We start from the raw sequence: 24,656 nt of genomic DNA on the forward strand, positions 1-24,656 counted from the left end.
AGATAATAAATCTGATAATAAGCATTTGTATCATATAATTTTGTGTCTTTTTTGTGTATAAAATATATATTTTTAAATATTTTTTAACATTTTTTTAAAATATCTTTGTGTAGTCTTCCTTCTACTTCTTACATCCAGATATTTTTAAAAATGTGCTTTGAGTAGTTTGAGAGGGAACTCTTCGATTCCGCATAAAACGTTGGCCGCGGTTCAATCGTCATTTCTATTTACGTTTAGATGAATTGGCATTCAAACTGACAGCTTCGTATTGCAATATTACTGATGGCTCTCAACCGTTTAATCTGGTTGTAAACCGGAAACCACACAGACATTCTCATTATTCATTCCTCGAAAACGATTAATTCTATTCTCTCTTGGTATTAACTTATCTTATTGTTAACCCTGTGAATTCTCACGTTCTCTCAGCGAATAATCAATTTTTTTTTCAAATTCTTATCATTTTGTTGAATATAACTTGATTTACAACACTTAAAGAAAGCGAAGCATTTTCTTTATCCATCTTAGGGCGGATTATTTCATCTCCGAATAAACTATGTGGTAAACTGTCTAATGTACAATTGTCTATGTCTACACATCCATTATGTCTGTGTGTAGACACAGACATTTATCCATTAGATAATTTACCACGTAGTTTATCTGAAGATTAAACAATTGATTCTAAAATGCTGTAAATTTAGAAACGCACACACGCAATCCGGAAACAATAAATCCATTAAAATAACAAACAGAAATGATATATCGTGACATAAAAATTATCTAGAGAAAAATCAAATAAAGTTTTGTCAAAAATCTAGCCTTGTATAAATATTATAATTGTATAAATACATACAGGATTTATAAAAAAAAGTAAAATTAATTGTGAATTTGATAATGGATTAATACAAATTGTTCACCGCTTTCGAGTTATGTTACATTGTTTTAAAATTATTCAATTTGACATTTTGCAACGTCTTGCACAGGAATGAATTGTCGAGCGAGAGAAATATGCACGTATCGATTGACTTGTCGATGACATACGTCGACATTTAAAAAAATTTTAATTTCTAGATAGAGGAAGAATTCATTGACACATTGACGTGCAGAATGCGAATGTGTCTGTCGATCTTTCAAAACTTTATTTGCTTCTACGTTCTCTCGGATGTCACAGGCATGGAGGACAAAGAAATCAATTCGCCAATCGTAAGGTTAACTCAAACCCGCTATATGTATCGAATAGATCAAATAGAAAATATCGCAAGAAAATTATGACAGTCGCGATTAGAGATGAAGAATATATGGCGATTCAGCCCTTAACAGCACGTAATATCGTACGGATATTGTAGAATATTCATGATATCGAATGATATTGTGATATTCGTATGGCATCATGTGCTGTTATGGACATTTGAAAAATAAAAAATACATAATAGTTTGTTTTGATAAAAGGAAAAAAATGAAATTGTGGTATTTCTAATAAAATATAAAATTAGAAATCTTGAATGTTTAATTGAAAGATAAAATAACAATTTTAAATGCAATTTAAATAAAACGAAAAAAAATCGTTATTTTTGTACCAATTTTACAATTGTTTTAGAATTTTATAAATTCTGTAGTAAGTGATTTTGATGTTAAAAATATTTAAAAAAGTAAATCAATAACAAACAAATTAATTAACAAAGCTATAATAATAAATATATCAACAAAATTTTATGAATCTGTGAAGTAAAATAAATTTTATTTATACGAGATATTTTATTTATTTGAAAATATTTAACATTGTGAAATTAAAATAATTGACAATTATTATAGCCCTTTTTTATCTTTTTCTTACAAATTCTACATGTACTTCAATTTCCGATAACTAAATTATCATTAACTTTTTTCAGTCATCATGTTATTGACGATGAAAGCAATACCGATGTGAAAGCGATTTTACCATGTATGTGCATACATATAGAGACACTCATGTACACGTATAATTGGTAATGGGCTAGACTAGAGTCGTCTCTATGAATATTGCAATATGTAAATCCAGGCCTCTCTTGAACTTGTTCTACTGTCAACTAGTCTTACCCTGACCCCCTCTCGGCTGCCGTCTGCGTTTTTATCGCTCAGAGGAGGCCGTAAACATCCACGAAGGCCGTGATTATTAATATTTAACGCTTAATAAGGAAATATCTCTCCCTTGAGTTATCGCGAAACTTGAGATATCATCTCTCGGCAAGGAAACGGAGCTCAATTTGCCGAACAGCTAAGAAAGCTACAATTTTTAGGGTCTCGCGGAAAAACTTTACTTTCAACATTTGTTTGTAAAAATCGTGAAATTCACACATACAACAATTTTTAAACAAAAAAAAGACAATTTATTTAAAAATATTGTTCACATTCTACGCGCCATAAAAGTTTTATGTAATTGACGATTTTTGGAACAGTCATATTGTTGATCTCGATAACCAAATGGATTATCACAATTAATTCGAACGTTAGCGTTTAATCGACTATACTGTTACTAGATTAGAATCGTTAGTGAAGATGGTCCAAACTCGAGATCAAAATGTCTAAATGTAATCTTTCGATTAAATTCATATTTTTGTGTTCACACGAATAGCTGTGCTTGGCTCGTATTGTCAAAACGTAATACCTATTGATTTTTTGCAAAAATAATAAATTTTTATATGTAACATAACATCTACGCTTATACATTAAAATCTAAACCATGGCGGATAATTCTTTCTCGGATTGTAAACTTCGTTATTTTTAGAATTCGGAAATGCGTGTATCTTTTGCAAAAATTACATAAAATTATAAAATTAATCCGTGCGTCGTTCAGAATTATAAATGTAGAATAAGAGGCAAATATTTTCTCGCAATTTTCAAATTAAATTCTTGTCAGAGGCAAGTTTTATGCGAGGAGCTCGAAAATTGTATAAGTTCGCGTATAATGTAAAAGCGTCATATATATAAGGCGCAACTTGAAAAACCTGCGTCAAAATAGATTACGCATATTTGTATTTCAGCTTTATATTCAAAATTTCAACCACTTTAGACATAAGTGATCTACATCTATTATACACGTTTGTGTATATCGTTATTAAAATTTTACCAAGTATTGCCGTGACATAAAGTATCTTTACTAACAGAAACGAGATGTAAATTCGCCTCCGTGCTGTTTGCAAAATTAATATGAGATACTGCTCTCCCACCCCTTTCCGCTTTTCCGAGTATCTTAATTTTCTCCAGGGAATAACAAAATTCAATCTTCACGGGAATAACATTAGCTAATAATTACCACACATTATTATTAATTGAATAAATTTACAAGTATACACATGCCTATATAAGCTGACGAACAAAGAAGAAAATTAGCGCGAACTTTGCACGATTCTTTTTCTTTAGATTTTTATCTTATTAATAATATAGATACTAGAAGCGGTTTAGTTTCGCCGTGACATCGCCAAGATGAGACCATGTGATTACGATAAATCGAGCTTCCAAAATTGCAGCAATTACCCGGGGAATCTCTTGCAGTTTCGCTCGAGTTGTCTTTCCGATATCGAGGAGGAAGTTTCTCGCGAGGAAAGTTGTGCTGATAGGTCGATGTGTCTGCGCTAATTTCGCTATAAATGTTAATGAACTGTCGGTAGTTGGAAATTGTCGTCTTCCAAATTTTGAGAGAAAATTTGATAGATTACTTAATTAATAATAGATTATTAACTTTGCAACGAAGTCATGTTATTGTAATGAATGTCATTTCTTTATAATAGGATAAAATTTAGAAGAATATATCTAAATTTGTTTCTTGTTTTTGTGCACGTAAAAAAATACACAAATTAAGAATCATAAAATCAAGATTTAATGTATTGTATGTCTTTTAGCATATTAAATATTAATTAAGAAAGAAATTCTGTACTATAATTAAATATTAGTTCAGAGCAGTAACAAACATTTTCGAAAATAGTTAAAGGATTATCCTATCCTAAAGAGCATAAAACGTTTATATTAAATATAGTAATTAATTAATTAAATAGTACAAAATTAAGTATTTAATACTAATTAAAAAGCAATTGTAAAGTAACTAGATTGATAATTTATTTTAATCTGAATCAAGTATCGACCAAGCGAGAAATAGAATTAAGCGTAAAATTAATAAGAAAATTAATCGTAATTATCTCTGTAAATATATCAGTAATAAAAAGTTTTATTCATTTATTTTAAACCGCTCAATGCTCAGTTCGTCAATCTTTCGCTAAAAAAGTTGGAAGGCCTAAAATTATACGCATGTGCAATCACGTGAATAATAAAACGGCAGTTCCAAGAAAGCGAAGGAGAAATCGTGGGACGTTTTTGGAGCTCGTCGTTAATAACACATTCAGATCTACAGATAATATACTCGCGGCTGCAAGAGCGGCTATGCATAAAGGGCGGTACGATTGTAATTTTGATGTTCGCCATCACTGGATCGGTAACTGGGGGAACGCAAGAAAATGAAAGTTTCCGTTAAAAAAATTGCCATTATGTCTGTATCCACGCAGGATTTATATTGCCTTATTTTTTATTACTTAATTGTAACATTGCGATACATTGACCGGCATTATTATCAAATGTACGAAGAAAATAATCATAAAGAGTTAGTTAAACAGAAATTAAATATCATTAATTTTTTTATTTAATCTCAATTTTTATTGAATGTTTTATCTGCACATATTCTTATTTTAACTAAATTATCTAAATCAATAGCATACCAAACATATATATATGACATTGTTTACCCGACTGTTTTTCCATTTTAATTAATCTAATTCCTCTGCAATGTTTCATTTAATTATTTTACTTCAAAACTTGGTTTTTTTCCATTATGACTTTAATATAAATATTTTTATGTATTTAAAATCTTTCTTTATTCATTATATCTTAAATCGGTTTTACTCAAATTAATTAATTTTCTTATTAATTAATTAATTAATTAATATTTATTCTTTTGAAAGCAGATAATGTTCACCATCGAACAAACAATAAAGATCAAATTTACAAAGTACAAAGACTGTCACGAACAACGTAAGAATTAGAGAGAGATTTGCTTTAAATGAAAATATACAAAATTACGTCGCCACTTAAAATAAGTGTAAATCACTATTACTATGGAAAGTGATTGTGATAACTGGAAAACTACAGTGAACAGACACGTAGATTGGAAATAATAAGTGTTACTTTCGTGTACAATACAAAAATCTAGCTCGTTTCAAAGATGAGATATTTAATTAGCCATCATAACGCCATGATCCAAAGACGGCTATAAAAATCGACGCAAGTGTCGATAAACCTTAATAAATAAAACGCTTAATATGACATTGCAACTTCCGATCTGGAATGGAAGTCAGTGAGCCTCCGGATGAGGAGGTCTACCGCCCAATATTCAAGCTCAATCTTTCTTCAAGCCTCGAGAATGTTCCTCTTTTTCAAAACGACCTGAGCGTTAGCGCCGAATCAGGAAACGTCAGCTTAATCGCTCTTAAAGGCATCATAATGGTCAGCATCATCGTCACCGCTTTATTAGGCAATGCTCTGGTGATTGCCAGCGTTAGAAGACACCGGAAGTTACGGGTGCCCACCAATCGCTACGTAGTTTCTTTAGCAATGGCGGATCTCCTGGTGGCGGTGTGCGCCATGACGTTCAACGCTTCCGTCGAGCTTTCCGGTGGTAAATGGCTTCTAGGAAGCATCATGTGTGACGTGTGGAACTCGATGGACGTCTATTTCAGCACCGCCAGCATCCTCCATCTATGTTGTATCAGCGTCGATAGGTATTACGCGATAGTGAGACCGTTGGAGTACCCAGCCATTATGAGGACTGTAACAGTTACTGCCATGCTGAGTAGTGCCTGGACTCTGCCGGCTCTGATTAGCTTTATACCTATCTTTATGGGCTGGTACACCACGCAGCAACACTTGGATTTCCGTCGCAAGAATCCGCAGGTAGATTGGCGAACTCTGGTTCGATTTAGGAATTTAGGGAAACATTTAAAGATTAAAAAAATTCCAAATTCAAAAATTGAAGAATTTAAAGATACGAAAAGAGAGTTAAGAATTTAGAAATTATTCTTTAAAATCAAGAATGCAAGAATTAATCGGGATTTAATGTTCATTTAATTTGATAAAATCTCTCTTTGCCTCAATCTCATCTCGCTTTAAAATACAATACACACTACCACGTTACAATTTAGTTGCTCATATAATTACAACATTAATGTACAACTCATCAATCTCATTTCGACATCATATTTATTATTTTCTTTTTTAATAATCTGTTGTTTGATCAATTTGTATTTCAAATTAATCTAGATAATCTATCTAGATTATCTATCTAGATAGGATATAAGATAAATTAATCTATTTAGATAATCTGTCTAGATAGGATATTAAAAAAGTAATTTTATGATTATCCAGATATCTTATCTAGATAGATTATCTATCTAGATGGGACATCTAGATAATTATAAAATTATTTTTCTAATTTATATACAATTTCTTGGTTATATATTTAACATTTTATTTTAACAAGACCTTCAATACAAGACAAGACGATCGAAGAACTTTTCTTTAAAGTTGAGCATTTTAAATTTATATTTAAAACAGAAGATTGTGTATTACAAAACTTTTCGCGAGATTTAAAAAATTTTGCATGTACAGTACCGGCCAAAAGTATATCACACTTAGATTTTTTAAACATAACTTTCGTCAAAGTAGATTGAATGCCTTCAAAATTTTACAGTAGGCATAACTGGTAGTAAGTGCACCTTGTGTATAATGTGTGATGATAATCTAATAGCAAAACTCGTTATAATTTAATAAAAGTCTATGCATTTAAATCAAGTTTTCATAAAAGAATTAAAGGTGATATATTTTTGACCGGTACTGTATATGTTAGTAAGATTTCCTCATAGAAAATTACAAATGGGTTTAAAAATACAAATTTTAATTTATATTATATTTTCTTTATCAAAAATAGTGCAGACATTATTTTTGTGTTTATCATTTCAAAAAAGAATATGTAAAAACAGGTTGATTTTGAGCTCTAGAGCGGCAAGTAAAAACGAGGTTTTTGTATAGTTTTCAAACTGCTGAATCTGATTCTAAACTTTTAAAATTTTTAATTTGCCGGAAAAGTATTGAAATTAGCATAAGATGCTATTAAACTTATAAAAGGTTACTACGTGAATGGTATATTAAAGTATATAACTACATAATGAAGATATAAAACTAATAAAGTAAACAATATTAAATGAAAATTGACTGATACGTGAACAATATTAATTAATAAATGAAGAACTCATTTGATCAAAGAGAATCTTCATGATTAAAAATATTTGTTGTGCGGATCTTATAATTTCTATTAAAATACTACAATAGAATACAAAATACTCTGGAGAGAAAGGATTTGAAAAGATTTAATGAACAATGCTTTCTGTGTCGTAATCAAGATTTAGCGTAGTTCCCATCGATAATGCCTTTGTTTTCAGATATTAATTATTTTTTTTTTTTTTAATCAAGCAGAACGTGGATTATTAGAGCATTATCACATTTTACTAGCAGGAAAACATGAATTAATACGTTTGTAAAGCTCAACAACAATAATTTACGATACCAGATATTTATATCAGCTTCATACGCTGATTTCAATACCTTCCCAACAAACTACAAATTTTTAATTCAAAATCAGATTTAGCAGCACAAAAACTGCACAAAGAAAAAACACATCGTTTTTACTTGTTGCTCCGGAAGCTAAAATTAGCTTATTTTATCCATTGTTTTTTGAAATTAACAAAATATTGTTTTTACCTCATTTAAGACTTCATCGCAGAGTGAATTAATACGTTGTTTCTTTAAGAGTTTCGCTTATTGAAACATTTGGTTCTCTATCTATCTCTCACTCTTTCACAAGGTTTATTCGTGTCGCATGCTCCCACACGCTCCTACTTGCTCCAACACTCTCCTACTTACTCCAACGCGCTCCAATACGTTTGCCACAAAGTAAAGCGACGCGAACAAACTTGATAGATTATATTAGATAGATTATATTAGAAAACAATTCCTCATTTTGACCCCTGTAACTTTTCTATGTCATGTTTTTATTTTATTTGTCATTTTTCCGATCCCATTGTCGGTGGACTATATTCAATCTATACTTGTAACACTATTTATTATGTCTAGAAGACAGATAACCCAGATAAATCAATATCTCAGAAAAAGTTAATCACAATATTTTTCGGAAAATTTGTCACTCAAAATATATATTCTGCTTTCGTTGAAACAATACGTTTGTTTACAAAGTAAATGATTTATCACAAAGATTCTTTTTTATACAGAATAAATTAATTGTAAATAATTTATAAAAGAGAGAAAGAAGAGAATAAATAATCTTTATATAAATGACAAAAAATTTACAAAATAATGCAAATAATAATGTGAAATTATTTGATAATATTAGCAAATAAAATTATTGGAACACCAGAGTAAAAGAGTAATAAAAGCATACGGTTTGTGTCGGAAAATAAAAAGATGTATCTTTTGCAAAATATTGACTTTGCGTAATTGCGTTGTCAATATCTCGACGGATTATGATCGTTATATTTAGCAGAGATACAAATTGCGATATCATATTACGTAATGTAATCTATTTTTACTATTACGCTCACGTCAGTCCTCTGCAAACTATCGATTTTTAATTGACGGAGCTCACTGTCGGAAAACTGTCAGCGATAAGATTCATTTATCACTAGTAACACATTTTTTAACCCCATCAAAGTTACAACGTCCTTTCCGTCGCAGTAATTACCGATTCTTGATTTAACTGATCGTCAAAAATAGAATCAGACTAATCAGTGCAAATCTCAAATTAACGTTTTTCATGTTCTTACAATTGAGCTGAACGTTTTAACGCTAATTACACAGTTGAGCTGTACCGACAGCTTAATACTGTACTTATCATAACAATGGCGAAATCAAATGAGTACGGCGCGATTAGTATTTTCATTATAATAATTAATATTTATTTAACAGCTGTCAATGTGTTTTACATGTTATTTCTCTTATCAATCCAGAATTAAATGGGTTTGCAGAAATAACATCAGATTAATTGCTATATTTATCTTTCCTCCAATTAATATATTTTTAATGACGGAGCTCTTGTAATCTCAGTCGTTACGGGAAGAAACTTCAGTTGGTATCAATCCCTTAATTACAGCGAAATTAATTTCATATCGTAATTTGTATCTTGCTAATACCACGTCGCTTTTCAAAGTCAATTAGACACAAAGGCCAATAATTATGCTTAAAATGTATATAAAACAGATGCAAGTTTCGTCTGTAATTAATTGTGTAATTAGCGTAAATTATCTCGTGTTACTTTGGTAAAAGGCAATTTATTATTGTTGGCGTTGCAGTAATAAATCACATATGGCTCCATGATTTTCTAATAATGGAAGAGGGAAAAGAAATTTGAACATTATAAAGCAGAAAAGAGATCTGTAATATGAACGAAGAGAAGAATAGAAAAGCATATCTTCTTAAACTATAAATAGTAGCATCTTTGAATTTTTTATACTTTTATATTTTAGCTACTTTTTAATACTACAGCTTCGACGATCCCTCAGTTTTACTCAGACAACTATTATTAAGGCGACTGTTATTAAAAGAGCGACGAAATTATTTTTAAATGCAATTCATAGAATCAGAGTGCGAATTTCCTTAAGTTTCTTCATCCTCCGAGATAATTTACAAGTTTCTCACATATTACTTTTGTTAAACTCATTCTCGACGATTCATAATTTACGAGGGGGGCGAAGAGGGAATTTTCACGATAATCCTACGCGTTTCGTGAAAACTGAAAGCGCTCCGGCTTCTGCAATCTCAGATTTGCATGTTCGTGGTGAACCTCCCGTATGCGCTGATCAGTTCCTGCGTGTCATTCTGGATCCCGGGCGTCGTGATGATCATCATGTATTGCAAGATCTACAAGGAGGCAATCAGACAGAGAGCTGCTCTCAGTAGGGCATCCAGCAGCACGGTGTTAAACAACGCTCACATGCGCCGCTCCTCCGGCGGCTCCAGAAATCCCTCTAGGACTTCGCATCAGCTGCTGCTCCATCCGAGCGACGCCAGCGATTATGGAAGACCGCTTTCTTATAGAGCTTCAGCGGCGGAGCTCAACATCGAGAACGGTGAGTGCGAGTGTAAGAGAAAAAAAAAAAAAAAAAAAAAAAAAAAAAATCCAGAAAACGAAATCGATGTAAAATAAAGCGAAAGACGAAAGTTGAAATATAACCGGGAGGAAATTAAAGAGAAATAAAAAAGTGCTAAACAATACCGAGGAAAAATCTCGCGAATTTTTGTGACGAGAAGGAAGGGTATCAAACTTTGTGCATCGAAATGCACGAAAAGCGTCACAGCGAGAATTATGTCCCTCAATTATCGGTGAAATTGAGCGGTGGCGAATTCAATTGCGTTTCCCTTCCATCAGTCGTCTCTCGTCAAAAGGCCTTAATGCATGTCCCAGCCGACGTGTACAAAGCGAAGATTATTACTTTCGCCCGCGGGCACTCGCCTTTTTCTCGCTACGTTTGATACGTCGAAACCAACCGTGTAATCATCGATCCGAGGAGAAATTTCGCTCGGATTTCGTGGCAAATGACACGCAGCGCAAAAATGCACGACGGAACGTTCATTACGTCGCTCATATTAACGACACAAAGAGCATTAATAAAATTCTCCTGACATGTGAGTTACACTTTTCCAATGCGCACTTCATTACAGCAATAATACCTACATTTCCATAATTTTTCAGGCGAACATTTTAAAGAGCAGTTTTAAAAGTTCAATGGCGAAAGCTGCCCATTGAGTCTCAATTTTTTTATATACACCATCCTCTTTTTGATAAAAAGGTTTCAGTTTTAATTTAGATACAGACGATGTTGCAAGAAGTATTGAGGCGTATATAAGCGCGCAGTTTTTTACGACTTTAATATTTGAAAGGGCAGAATCTGAAGAATTTGAAAATTAAAACGCTCTTGATATTTTTTTGAAATATTTAAAAAGCGCGAAGTACAAAAGACGTAAAAGAAGAAGAAAAAAAGAAAGGAAACGTTCCAATACTTTAATCTGAATAGTAATCCATCTTTAGCTTTATTGAAAGACATTTTCATGAATTGACACAATATAGTATTGTTACAAATCAAGGCTATAAAGGAATAACGTTGGAATGCCTTCACATTGAAATTTCGTAATGAATGAAGTAATTGCGCGCTACACGCAATCAACGGGAAATTCATTTTCGCTTTGAAACGATGATTAAAAGCATCGTTTTGTAACTAAACTAATCTAAATTTCACAATAACATACAAAGCGCAAGTGTAAAGCATTCCATTAATCTTTTTAAACGCAAATAGCTCGGCGAGTTGCCAATTCTACGGTTTGCTGCAATTTGATTTTGAAATAAAACAAATACCGAAAATCGCGTGTCGCGTGGGAGCCCCGCGTACGCGATACTCGGTGTGTCTCCCGGGATCAGCAATTCTTAATAACGACAGCTGACTTTCGATCGCAGATTCTCCGACGAATCTCCGAAGTCAGCTTTTCATCTTTAATGAGGATTTCGCAGATTTCGTTCTGCGAATCTGTCCCGCGCGTATCGATTGCAGCTGTCATTATGCGGTATAAACGCTAAACGATAAACGGCATCCCCCGCATTAGAAAGCGATTATACCTACAAATGCATTTAGCGTCGACGCGAATTAAATATCTATATCGTTATTATACGTATTATATATTCGCGTTACACAATATCATCTCGATATTGTGATTGACGCGATTTGCAATGCCCACGTAGTATTCTATTTGAAATGCACGTCGCGACGGACTTTGCGGATATTATTTTCTCCGCTTCGATAAGAGAGAGCGAGAGAGAGAGAGAGAGAGAGTAGCGAAGAGGGTTCGCTGTGAAAGGAAGATAAAAATTCCTGCACACTTTCCGCGTCGCTTTATTTGATGGCGTAGAAAAAAAAAGAGCGCGGGAACTCTCGTCCCCGCGGACTTTTTGCAAATACACTTCGCGTTTCGCAATTGCGATGAATTGTTTTCCATAAAAAATGTGTGTTTTTTTTTTCGCTAGACGCAGAGAGACGAATCGATCGGTCGCGCGCGTTTCCTTTAATATCACACGGTGTGCGACGTTACGTCTCTGGGAAGTCCTCTTCGCGTTACTGTTAGACTTAAACCGATGCGGTGTAACTGAAAGTGCTCGTGACGACTTCCCTTCCTCTCGTTCTGTCGCTCACTTAGATGTTTCATCGCTTCACGCATGAAAATAACGTCAGGAAGTCATGTTTCTAATTTTGACATGTAATCCGTGGAGTAGCATAGTCCCTGCTCGTCGTTCGCGGGCCAAGTAAACACGTCTAGTAATAGATCATATAATCTAGTAATAGATCATCCAGCGATGCATCATGCATCATATGCGTTATAAGTATCGTACACGGCGCGAGGGCGTCGATAACACATGTACAACGCGCAGAATAACTGTAATGTGTATTCTTTGCGTTTGTGCACCAGTTCCGAATAATAAAATAAAATTATGCAAATGCGATACAAAATAAAATGGCACGCAACGCAGTCGGATAACGATCCATTCGTACAAAATGTTAATGACATTAAATTTACTACCGCACCATACTAACTAATGTAATAATTGATACAAATACAAAATTAATTATGCAAATAGTAATTCATAATGATAAGAACAATAAACGTACAAATAGAAACGTATGCCAAATGAATATTTGCATCTCATGCTTTTGATAAAAGCATTTTTGAGTCGCCGATTTATTTGCCGATTTTGAATACATCCTGCTATTTACCTTTATTTAAATAGGACGTGAAGGCGGCATCAATTGAGAATCGCATAATCGTTGACATTTTCGTGCAAATATCTTTCAGCATTTTGCTCGCTTTTAAACAATCGCAGCGATAGTTTTCAAAGGTCCTTCTTTTTTCGTTATTCAAAAACGAATAAGCATAAAGGCTTAAATATCAGCATACAAACGGATCAAACTACATTGCTATATCAAGGGAAAAATATTTCGAAACATATAGTACGATTTTGCCGCGGGATTTTCGTTATTTAACAATCCTTTTTTCCTCTTTTTTTTCCTCCTTCTGTCTCTTTTTCGTGGTCGTTGGAACTTTGTGCTCGTTTATAAAAGCGCGACTAAAATTGACGTCGTTTGCAAAATTCATAAAATATCTAACAAAAAACATTTGACACCTGTGGCGACAACAACCACGATCGATACTTCATGCCTCATCTCGCCGGAAGAATGTTATTACGTCAGGAAGGTAGGGAAACGTATCAATTGCTGCTTACGATACCTTCTACGGAGGAATATTACGGCCATACCGCTGTCAGCTTACGAGCAATCTGGTTACGGCAAATTGCAATTAATTCATACGTAGGTACGATGCGTGTACGCGCCGCGAATGCGAATCACGATAGACATTCATGTTTCAGGCCACAAATCGAGATGATTTCACAATCATGTCGCGATCCGCAGATGCTGTACGGATTACCTTGCGATTAGAATGTTGCATGTATCACGTTGGACGTATACGTGCGCTTAAATCTAAAGGAAGGAAGTTATTTTTAAATTTCCTTCAAATAATATCGAGTAAATTCTGTTTGATGGCACGCATCGAATGTATTTTTATTTCATCTTTTCTGACTTCTCGGAATTATGTTATAGCCGTCTTTGCCAAAGGATGCCAAGCAGGCAGTACTCTCCACGTGTATCCCGGATAATGCTAAAGCAATTTTTTTTTATTTCATTTTAACGACGTTATTAAAATTAAAGAGATCGCCTCTCCCTTTTTTTTTATTTTGATAAATAATCAAAGCAATTTTAAATTTTCTAAAAACGGTGCTAACTCGAAACTAATGAACTCCCGAGCCTATGTGCGCAACAACTCTTTTCCTGTTTTTGGACCTCCAATCATCACCCGGGTGATTAACTTTTAATTTTAAACCGCTATCCATGTATATTTAATGTCATCTTCATTAGGCTCGACTTAATAAAATTTCATTAAAATAAAATTGCTGTTGCGTCGGATCTTTTCCTCTTATCATGCACTTTCAATCTGAAGTTCAATTATAAAGACATATAACGTTAAAAAATTACAAATTCGATCAAACTTCATCTCATTTTGCCACTTATAACATTCAACTTTAGGTATTCTCGCTACCAACCCCATTAAAAGTTCTTTGGCGCGAAGTTCCACGCGAATAGGAGCGCGCCGGTGATAGTTTTTAAAGCTCTCGGAGGTTGACGAATTCAGAATTACTAATTCTCATTAAGAACCGTAATTGTGATGCGAGGAGAGCTTTCGTCAACGAATACTTCTTTGTTTTTATTTTATTTTCATGCGATTAATCAGATCAATAGTCATTAATATATTTCAAATAGACGCAGAACCAATAGGTAATAAAGGTAGGGTGACATTCTTTTGCAATTCTCCGCGATTATAACGCAAGAATCATTACCCCCTTTTCTTCTCCCCATTGTACTTACTTATCCGCTCCCTTGGATCTTGTCCCCTCCCCCCCCCTCTCGCTCTCTCTTTTTCCAGTTCGGTTTCCTCTCGTCCCCGCAACGCATTCACCAGATATTGAGCGAACAAGTCGCGGGCGAGAGGGTGCTACCCCGGACGGGAGGGTGTTCCCGTTGGAGCTGGCTGACTGGCTGGCTGCTGCAGTCGCGTTCACTGACCTACCTCAGCCTGCTGCTGGGTCGAGAGATCGAGTCTGCCCTTCTCACGATGCTATGTTACTCACTGCTTCAGCTTCATTTCGATTCATTCATAAGATCGAATCGCTCACGAACACATTCGCGAGCTAGAGACCGGAAATAAATAGAAATAAGTGACAAACGCAAAGGTGAGACAGTCTATGTTAAAAATAAAGGATCTGTGTGTTCCATCTATTCCATACAAGATTGGTGAACATACAAAGATGTCTCTCACACATTTTTTTTTTTTTTTTTAATTAATCTGTTAAAAATTTTAAAATTTTTGACATTTTTATTCGGAAAAAATTAATTTCCTTTGTGTCTTTCTCTCTCTGGGTTCAATTTATCAAAAATGTTGCGTTTATTGATCCAAAATCAAATATGTAAAACACGAATCCTAAATACTAAACTGAATTAAAAGCTGAATTACAAAAGAGAAACAAAATGTGAGCGTTTCACAAAATAAGAATTCATAGAAATTATCGATTCTAAAATTACATAAAATTTGCCTCGATATTTTCATCAAAACAAAATCAATTCTAAATTTTGTATCACCAGTAAAAAGCGAATATTTGGGCACTCGCGCGGAATAAGTCAGATAAATTTTCATTAACTTCTTATGACTAGCAAAACCGTTCGTCCTGTAAATTATAGAGCGTAGGAGGTATTGTGTATCCAACCTCCGCAGTGACGTTACACGTGTTTCTCATCCACGAAAGGTCCACCAATTTTTTTGCCAGCTACTCAATTCATCAATGGTTTCGAGTTATATGGAGAGAGAAAGAAAGCATAGAGTGTAGAGGACAATGCAAGAAAATCAATCAATATCAGTGACAAGCAAAATCCATTTACACACTGTATACCGATTTACGAATTTTTATAAAATTTATTTTTGTAAAATGATAAAAATTGAGGTAATTACGAAACAACCAACAGATGTTAGTGATGTTGTATTTTATATTGGGAGATATTTTTCTCCCCAAATAAGTTTGTATTTAGTCTGAAATATTAATAATTTTTTTCTATCTCTCTTTAATTAACAGAAATATTTGTATTATCTAAATATCTACATTTTTAATTAATATTTAAATATCTGATATAAACTTTTTACAAAGGGTATAGCGTAATAAAAAGAGTGATTTTGGACTAAGCGCGTAATCAATCGTTATATAGGGCAAAATATCCACCCACACATAAAAAAAATTTTATGCCAAGTTTTATTTCAAAAGACATCCACAATTTCGAGATATCGCAAAAAATGTGATTTTTCATTAATATTTTTTTCTCCGCTAAATTAAATTATGAGATTTCAATTTCTTTTTAGTCAGAAAAATTAATTTTCTTTATTTAATAAATGTGTTAAAAAATATTAAATTAACCTTTACAAAAATATTCATGATTATAAAGAGTATCCATATACATAAACTCTAATTTTTTCTTGTCGTTCTTTGCTGAAAATTCTGTTTTTAAAAAAATCTAGAATTTTTGAAATCGCATTTTCTCTTGATCTAAAAAATTGACCCGTGCTAAAAAAAATTCAGTAAATAAATCACATAACATTATATTCATTTTTTTCAGATTGATAAAAACGTGTTGACAAAAATATAAAAACCGATTTTTTAAATTATTTTTTGGTTTTAAATCCATCCGGTTGACATATATTAGATTATTTTTAAATACAATTACTTCCAATTACGCATTTACAAACAGTAGTATAAAACTGTAATATTATAGAGTTCACGTAATTTAAACTAAAAGATTTTAATTTTTTTCAGTTAGAAAAATTAATTTTCTTTATTTAATAAATGTGTTAAAAAATATTAAAAGTAAATGTTACTAATTTGAAACTAAATACAAAAGCCAAATTAAAAGTAGTAAGCTTAAGACTATGAAAAAATTCGAAAAGTAAATGTATTATGCTATACACCAAATATATTATGCTATAATTAAAATGCATATTGTTAATGCAGAATTTTTGTTTCGATCTAGCTCACATGTTTTTCTTTTTCAATGTTTTCGTAATCTTAAGCTTACTATTTTTAATTTGGCTTTTGTATTTAGTTTCAAATTAGTTTCATTTATTTTTAGTATATTTTTTAATACATTTATTAAATAAAGAAAATTAATTTTTCTGACTAAAAAAAAATTGAAATCTTATAGTTTAAATTACGTCAACTCTATAATATTATAGTTCTATACTAGAGGAAAAGAGAATATTATAACTATTATAGATACTCTGGACATTATGGCTACCCCAATTATCTCCGTTATTAAGTGACGAATTGAAATAATTGTTTATGGAATTGTACAATTATGTTGCCCGCCACTTTTTAATGGAGCTAATATGCCAATACACAATAGCTAATAATTGTTATAAGGCATTTTTACTTTTGAGCACTTCTAAACTTTTTCAAGTTACATTTTAACGTACTCTCACATTGTTTTTAAACTTAAGCATATTATCACACCAATATATGTACACATGGCGTCATTAATGCCTATTCATCTTAAGTTAGCTGCGTTCTGGGTTTTCTATATAGCGCATATAGTAACATATCCTAAAGAAAAATGAGAATGTTGTTAACTCTAGATGGCTAAACATTAAAAAGATTAGAGCTTATGTATAAGGATATCCTTTATAATCATGAATTTTTTTAATAATTTAATTTAGATTTATTAGAAAAAAAATATTAATGAAAAATCACATTTTTTTACGGAATTGTGGAGGTCTTTTAAAATGAAATTTGGCACAAAATTTTTTTGATCTGGGTGAACATTTTGCCTTATATAACGATTGATTATGCGCGGAGCCCAAAATCACTCTCCTTATTACGCTATACCTTTTCTAACTATAAGCTAAAATAAAAAGTGATGATCTCGCCTCGGAGATTAGATGCTTTCTTATTCCGGAGAATGAAATAATACACACCGGGTGACTCTGCTGGATTACAGTTTCTCGTTCTACGAAATGAACAATGCCGGATCAGCTCCTGCTTTGTACGATACATCATTCCGGACGTTCACGAGAGGGGTTTCGATCTTTTCCATTTTCTATTTTACGACTCGCGCGAAGCCACGCCATAACGTCTATCGATGATAAAAGCGTGGCGGCTAAATGAAAAGCTTATTGGCAGGCGAATCGACCGTGAAGTATCGACAGCTTAACGTGATTGTGTCTACGTGAACTTCAATTTTATGGGAGGAGTCTAGAACAACATGACGAAAATTGCTTTTTATCGATAACTGCCAATTTACATTAATTTTATCAAAATTAAAAATCTATTTTGCATACTTTGTCCAATGAGAAAAAAACGTGTTGAAAAATTAAAATATTTAAACTGATACCTTCAACTAAATATTGAGTTTATTTAGTTAATTCTTGATTAAAAGTACCTAAATTAATGGTTGACATGAGTGAACTATACTTTGTTTTGCACAACTAAATAATTGTTGAATCAATATTTAGGTGAAAGTATCAGACTAAATATTTTAGTTTTTAACACATTTTTTTCGCAGTGTATACCTATATGTTTTTAATTTATCAAAATTTTTTATTCTCACTGTTTATCCAATTTAACTTATTAAAGTTCAAATTATTTCCATTAAAAAATTTATTATTCTCACGGTAAATTATTCACTATTAAAGTCTGATTATTTTTATTAAGTTAATATAACATCATCAATTTTTATTACAAAAATCTGGTTCAAAAACTTTGCTTTTTCTCTCTACACGATTCTTCTTTCAAAAACATTATAAGTAAATGTAGAAATTATTAAGAAGGACGCTTTGTATCATAAATGATTTATGGCTCTTTTTTTCTTTTACTGGTGTCCGTTACGTCACATTTAGAAATTGGATTGATGTTGATTTATGATTCTGATTATTTGTTATTTATGTTTGTTCGTTTTTAGTGACACGGATTTCACGGGATCCTAACATAGAAGTGCACACATACACAACTGCAAATATCTGATGGTATGCGCATGTAACATTTTTAACATTCCTCACATTCTTACATCTACTGTTGCCAATTTTATTCTCAATCGCGACGTTGAATTTTTAGTTTTCATATCCTCCACTTTTATATTCTCGAAAGTACTTCGAAATCACTCAATCGAACCGAATCGATATATAGAACGATGACCTGATTCGCCCGTAGGCCCGCACAGCGCTTGGCCTCCTCATACACCTCGCGACCTAATTTTGCGGAAGGCCTTTCAGAGACGTCGACATTTAGCTAAGTACATATCATTCCCGCGTGCGTATGTGTTACGCGATCTACGTGTATATACATGTAACCGCGTCAAGGATGCATCATTAAAGCGGTTAGATGGAATGAAGGCGTAGGCCGATTTCCGAGGAAGGTGCATTTCAGGCTACGTTGCACGTTACACGCCTATTAACTCCATGAGCGATATCACGGGGTCAAATCTCGATGCGAATTCGATTGAGCACGCATTAAACTTCATGCCCCTGCGAAGAGGATTACGTCTTCCCATTAGAGATACTACAAGTTGTTGAACTACATATTATTGCGGCGCCCGTGAAAATGTATATGCGAAAATATATAATAACAGCAAAAGAAAGGAGAGAGGAAATAATAATCAAGTTTATTAATAAATATTATTAATAAATGTTTATGTAGCAATTTATGTAACACTGGAAAAAATAATAGGGGAAAGTCGCCAGTACTGGCGCTTTATTTCGTTTTTGAATAATATTTCTTAAACAAAAGCTAAAAATTGGACTTTGAAAACACAAGTACAAACTAAAAAGTGTCTTTTATCAAATGGTATAGTCCTCTTTGTTATAACATTTTGTATTTTGTAATAATTAATGTTTTTACTGCATAATTTAAAAAGAGCGTCTGAGAAATTGGGCTCTAAAACTGGCATTCTAGACAGTAATAACAGAATCCAGACAAACAAGTTTCATAGGAAAGGAGTTAACTGTAAAATAAATTGATAAAATAAGTAATAACATATATTTTTATGTATTGAACAACAAAGTTTATAAAGTTAAAAGAATTGAACCTTCTTACTTTATACGTTTTTATTTTTTGGCATTTTATTAGTACATCTGTTGCGTCCGAGAATATTTTTTCTTCCTTGAGATATTAAAGAAAATGTGAAAAAAATTAATGGAATAGAAGATTTTGTAGTTATAATCTATTTTCACAGAGAGATGGTTCGCTTAGAGCGATTTTATGTTTTAATCTGTATTACGAGGAAAATGTAAAAGAGAAAAATATAAGCCAGTTTTAACAAATATAAAATAATCTAATATTACTAATAATATACTCACTATTGTTTCAACTATGCAATTTGCAAGCGAAAAGTATGCAAATTTTATTTTCGTTTTTTTAAGAATTCGTTTTTAACAGATTTTATATAGAAAAAAAGGTATGTATGTGCAAACTATGAGTTTGTATTTCTTTTATCATTTAAGCCCCCCATCATATTTTTATCAGTTCCGAGAAATACGGGATGCTGCTTTAGGAGAGGTGGATTAGTACTGGTGGATTAGTACTTTCCTCTGTAGAGTTTAGAAAATAATTTTTAAATTTTATTTTATTTGAAAAAAATTGTTTTCCAACAATTTAGAAAACAATTTTTTTCAAATGAATTAAAATTTAAGTTCAAGAAATCAAGATTAAAAGTATATTTGGCTTCTAACATTTTTCACGGTTAATTTACTTTTTTCCTCGACGAAACAGTCTTTTCCGCAGAGTACAATAACGTCTGGTTGCGAGCGAGTATAACGCGCACAGTTCCGTCGAAACATTCCATGGAGATCTCTATCGTGTGTCGCGTGGCAGCTCTGTGGCGGCAACTCGATATGCAACATCTGTATCAATCTCATCTCCTCGCGAATCACGTTCCCAATAATAGACGCGACTTGGAAGAAGAAACGATTCATTTCAGTTACTTGGACAACGGGATTACGTGTCATAGAAATGGAATTATTAGAGATATAATAGAGTAGTATCCTCTCTGTATGCATAAAAGGATATTGAAACGTTTTTCTATCCGTAACAAGTTTTTTAAAATTTAGATTAATTTTGAATTCCTTCCTGTCACTTTAACAATTTTAATAGTTAAATTAAATTTCTTTTTCTGTAAATATCTTTTTTAACTCATGTACACATTTTAATACAATTTTATAATCAACGACTTTGATATTAAAAAAGTTAATAATATTGTAAAAATTTTACAGAGGAATTACAATTGATCATAAAATTATTAATTGAGCAGCACTAAAAAAAACTGATATGTTGTGAAAATTATTTGACCCTTTTACTACGCCGCTTATAACTTTATAAGGAAAAAATTATTATACATACACATCTATGTATTTCATCCGTTCTCCCTCATTAATAGTTCTATTGAGAATATTTCATCCGTTACAATCAAGTTTTATCTGACATTTGGACAAAGCCTCATGTTCGTTATCTCGAGGGGTGGAACCTCGGACACGACATGGATGACGTGTCAAATTTGCGGTGCCATTTGTTCATTGTTCTATGCAATGAGAAACTCGACAATAATACCAAAGTAGCTCATCCATTTCAAATATGTGAGCCAAAAATCGTTAAGTCTTATCTGACATTTGGACAAAGCCTCAGGCTCGTTATCTCGAGGGTGGAACCTCGGACACGACATGGATGACGTGTCAAATTTGCGGTGCCATTTGTTCATTACCCTGTACAATGAGAAACTCGACAATAATACCAAGTAGCTCATCCATTTCAAATATAAGAGCCAAAAGTCGTTAAAATTTTGGTACATATTTGGTTTTATTCTTATTTATTTTAGTTTAATAATAAAATTATTGATTTAATTTAAATAGCTTATAAATTAAAGTATAATATTGAAGATATTAAGAAAATTAGATTAATTTTTAAATAAATTTAAAGAAATATTGCAAACATTCTTATTATAATATATACATATAAATAATTTATAAAATTGTATCCAAAGAAGTTCTATTATTATTATATTATTATCATACAATTTTTCAACTTCTTACGTTGAAAGAAAAAATCAATTCCAGGAGTCTAGTAAGATCATTTGCCAGTTTGGGACACTGTGTTGTACGTCTAATGTATGTCCATCTGCCTGTCCGTCTGTCAGTTAGCGAGAAATGAAACCGTTGTAATTCCCAAAGCCGACAAGAGTCGCATATTACGGACGAAAATGGAGCAACGAACGGAGAATCTTCGTAGTGTTCAGCAAAAACATCTCTTTGCTGCCGGAGAAATTTCACCGAACAATTGTCACGGTGATGGAATTCTGTCGCCCTAATTACATAAGTCCATCATTATGCGATTATATCCTGACTCGGAGTTCGCGTGGAAAAACGTGGCGTTTAACAGGATATTGTGTCAAAGAGTGTAATTTGAGCGAGTCGATTTTTCGATCCGTTATTAATGGTTTAATTGACTCATTATTATCTGTTCGTTATTGTGTCGTTTGTGACAAGACTGGAATGTACAACGTAGTGCGTAGAGAGGACAGAAAGAGAGAAAAGAAAGAAAAAAAGAGAGTGTCAAATAGAAAATATTTTAAACATGTTTCACATTTTTATATTATAAAATTCTTCTCTAATTTTTTGAAACTTCACATAAAATATTAATATATAAATAATGTTGAAAAACCGGTAATATATATATTAATGTAATATCTTGTAATTTCTCAAAAATTACGAAAAAATTATAATTTATATAACTGAATTAAAAATGTATCAACAAAAAATTTTATTTACAATGTGTGATAATTTCAATGTAACAACGCTATTATTTAATTCCGAATATGAAATATTATAATTGATTAAGAACATTTATATAATAACTTAAATTATATATATATATATAAAAGTATAAGAATAGAATATATATATATATATAAAAGTATAAGAATAGAAAATAAATAATAAGACTTTTATAAATTTTTTTAGTATTTGTTAACAGATTCTTTATTTATTAAATTTACAGAGATGTATTATTTCTTTGTGATTTTCACAAATTCCACACATCGTCTCATTTTTCTTCCAGGAAAGTGAAATTTTTATTGGCTGAAGAAATTGCATGTCATTGTTCATGACTGATATATTCATTTATCATTACCCATCTGCTTTAAAAAGATAAAAAGAAAATTGGGCTATAAAAGCGTTAAAGATATTTCCCCGGAGACACCAGGTAACGAGCGACATATTAAGACGCAGCTTTAGCTTGCAAGATTACGCGATGTGAAATAGGGTCGCGATTGTCTTGCATCTCCGATTGTTCCGCGCGCGCGTGCACATGCACAGGGTGATTAGTAATAAAGAAACGCAAACACGCTGATGTACATATTTTAACTTTCAAGCGTCTTACAGATTTGCAAGTTTTTTTTATTTAAAATTTTACTATTCAGTATTAGAGCAGGTATTTATTACGCTTTTATGAATCACCATGCGGTAAATAATCAAACGCAAAACAAGATAAATAATTTTTCAGAGTTATGTGCAGCTTAAACTACTCCACAATTTTAAAAACATATATTACATGAATTTAAGGCTAGTATTTATAATTGTACATAATTTTTAATTTTTGATTCAAAGCATAATTAAGTACAGATTTATTTATTTATGCATTCATTCATTTTTTCATTTATTTATTGACTTTTTTTCTTTTGATCAAAAATTCAAAATTATTTACAATTACAAATACCGGTAAATGTTTTTTTGAAATAAAGAGATATTAATTCTGAAGTACACATTTATATATATACACACACACATAAAACTTTTATATATTTTTCAGACTTAAAATAATTTTTTAACACATAATTTTATCATGTATCTAACATTGTACATACTCGCACATATTAATCCACATTTAAAACATCAACAGAATTCAAAAAGAAAAGAGAAAAAAAATTCATTCTTTTGCTCGTGCAACTTTAATTCATAAAAAATTGATATAATACTCGTTACTGAGTATTGTCTCTAAAATTTCTCGGCAAAGCACTTGTACTTTCTCGCTGAAACCACCCTGTATGTACAGGCGCTTCTTATATCTTGATAGACGAGCGCATTGATTGCACGAAAGCGCTGAGCATCGACCAACCAACCTAAATCTGCCTCAGTACGGCCGAGCACGCGAACCCTTCAGCCTTCTGTCCGGACGGACACCCTTCCTTCCATTCTCGTATTATCTAAACAACAACCACCCCGTCTCCCTCTTTCCCGGATATAACCCCAAGTGAATTTGCTCTGTCTGCGGTTTTCGGGGTCCCGCTGCACATCCGGAAGAGTACTTGGGAATTTGGGATTTCTGTGCAAACTGACAAAACTTTTAAACCTCTATTGTCAGACTATCAAAAGCTTGAGCTAACTAATTTTTTTTTTTTTAGAAATACTTGTTGTTTTGTTTTAATTATAGCAAAAATGATTTTATATAGACGCGTAGAATATTGAGAAATATTTAAATGTATATAATATTGGAATTTTTTACGCATTTTTATATTTATGTTTTCCAAAAGTCACATGTTATTTACGTCGAAAATTTCAATTACATTCCAATAAACACAATTTACTAAATTCTAATTTAAGTGACAAAAGTGTTTGCGTTTTATGTACCATTTCCTGCGCAAAAAATTGTTATCTACTACTGGAGAGTTTTTTCATGTTGGGAAAAACTTTCTCGTGGAACTCTGACTGGCGAGATTAAATGAGCAGTGCGTGTTAATGGCTTGCGGAAAAATTTCCGTATATGATGATGTTCATAGTGTGATTATCGCAGTTGTGCGCTACGATAACAACGCTCGATGGCACGTTGTGCAAGG

General features: G+C 32.3%; 1 protein-coding gene across 9 annotated transcripts in view; it reads left to right on the plus strand.

Annotated features, from left to right (window-relative positions):
• The window catches only part of LOC105197287 (octopamine receptor beta-3R), a 191,948-nt gene that overhangs the window by 151,419 nt on the left and 15,873 nt on the right, over positions 1–24,656 (plus strand). The window contains exons 2-3 of one of the 9 annotated variants that reach the window (XM_026136481.2): positions 4,986–5,973; positions 9,911–10,217. The exons of 6 other annotated variants lie outside the window; for them this stretch is intronic. In XM_026136481.2, coding sequence (XP_025992266.1) covers positions 5,368–5,973; positions 9,911–10,217 — 913 coding nt within the window. In that variant the 5' untranslated portion in view covers positions 4,986–5,367. Of the gene's footprint in view, positions 1–1,708; positions 5,974–9,910; positions 10,218–24,656 lie in introns of those variants that run through there. 2 more of the 9 variants (XM_011163584.3, XM_039454523.1) reach the window with 2 other exon arrangements.

This window comes from Solenopsis invicta, chromosome 10 (assembly GCF_016802725.1).
Source record: "Solenopsis invicta isolate M01_SB chromosome 10, UNIL_Sinv_3.0, whole genome shotgun sequence".
In the NCBI taxonomy this organism is placed as follows: Eukaryota; Metazoa; Arthropoda; class Insecta; order Hymenoptera; family Formicidae; genus Solenopsis; species Solenopsis invicta.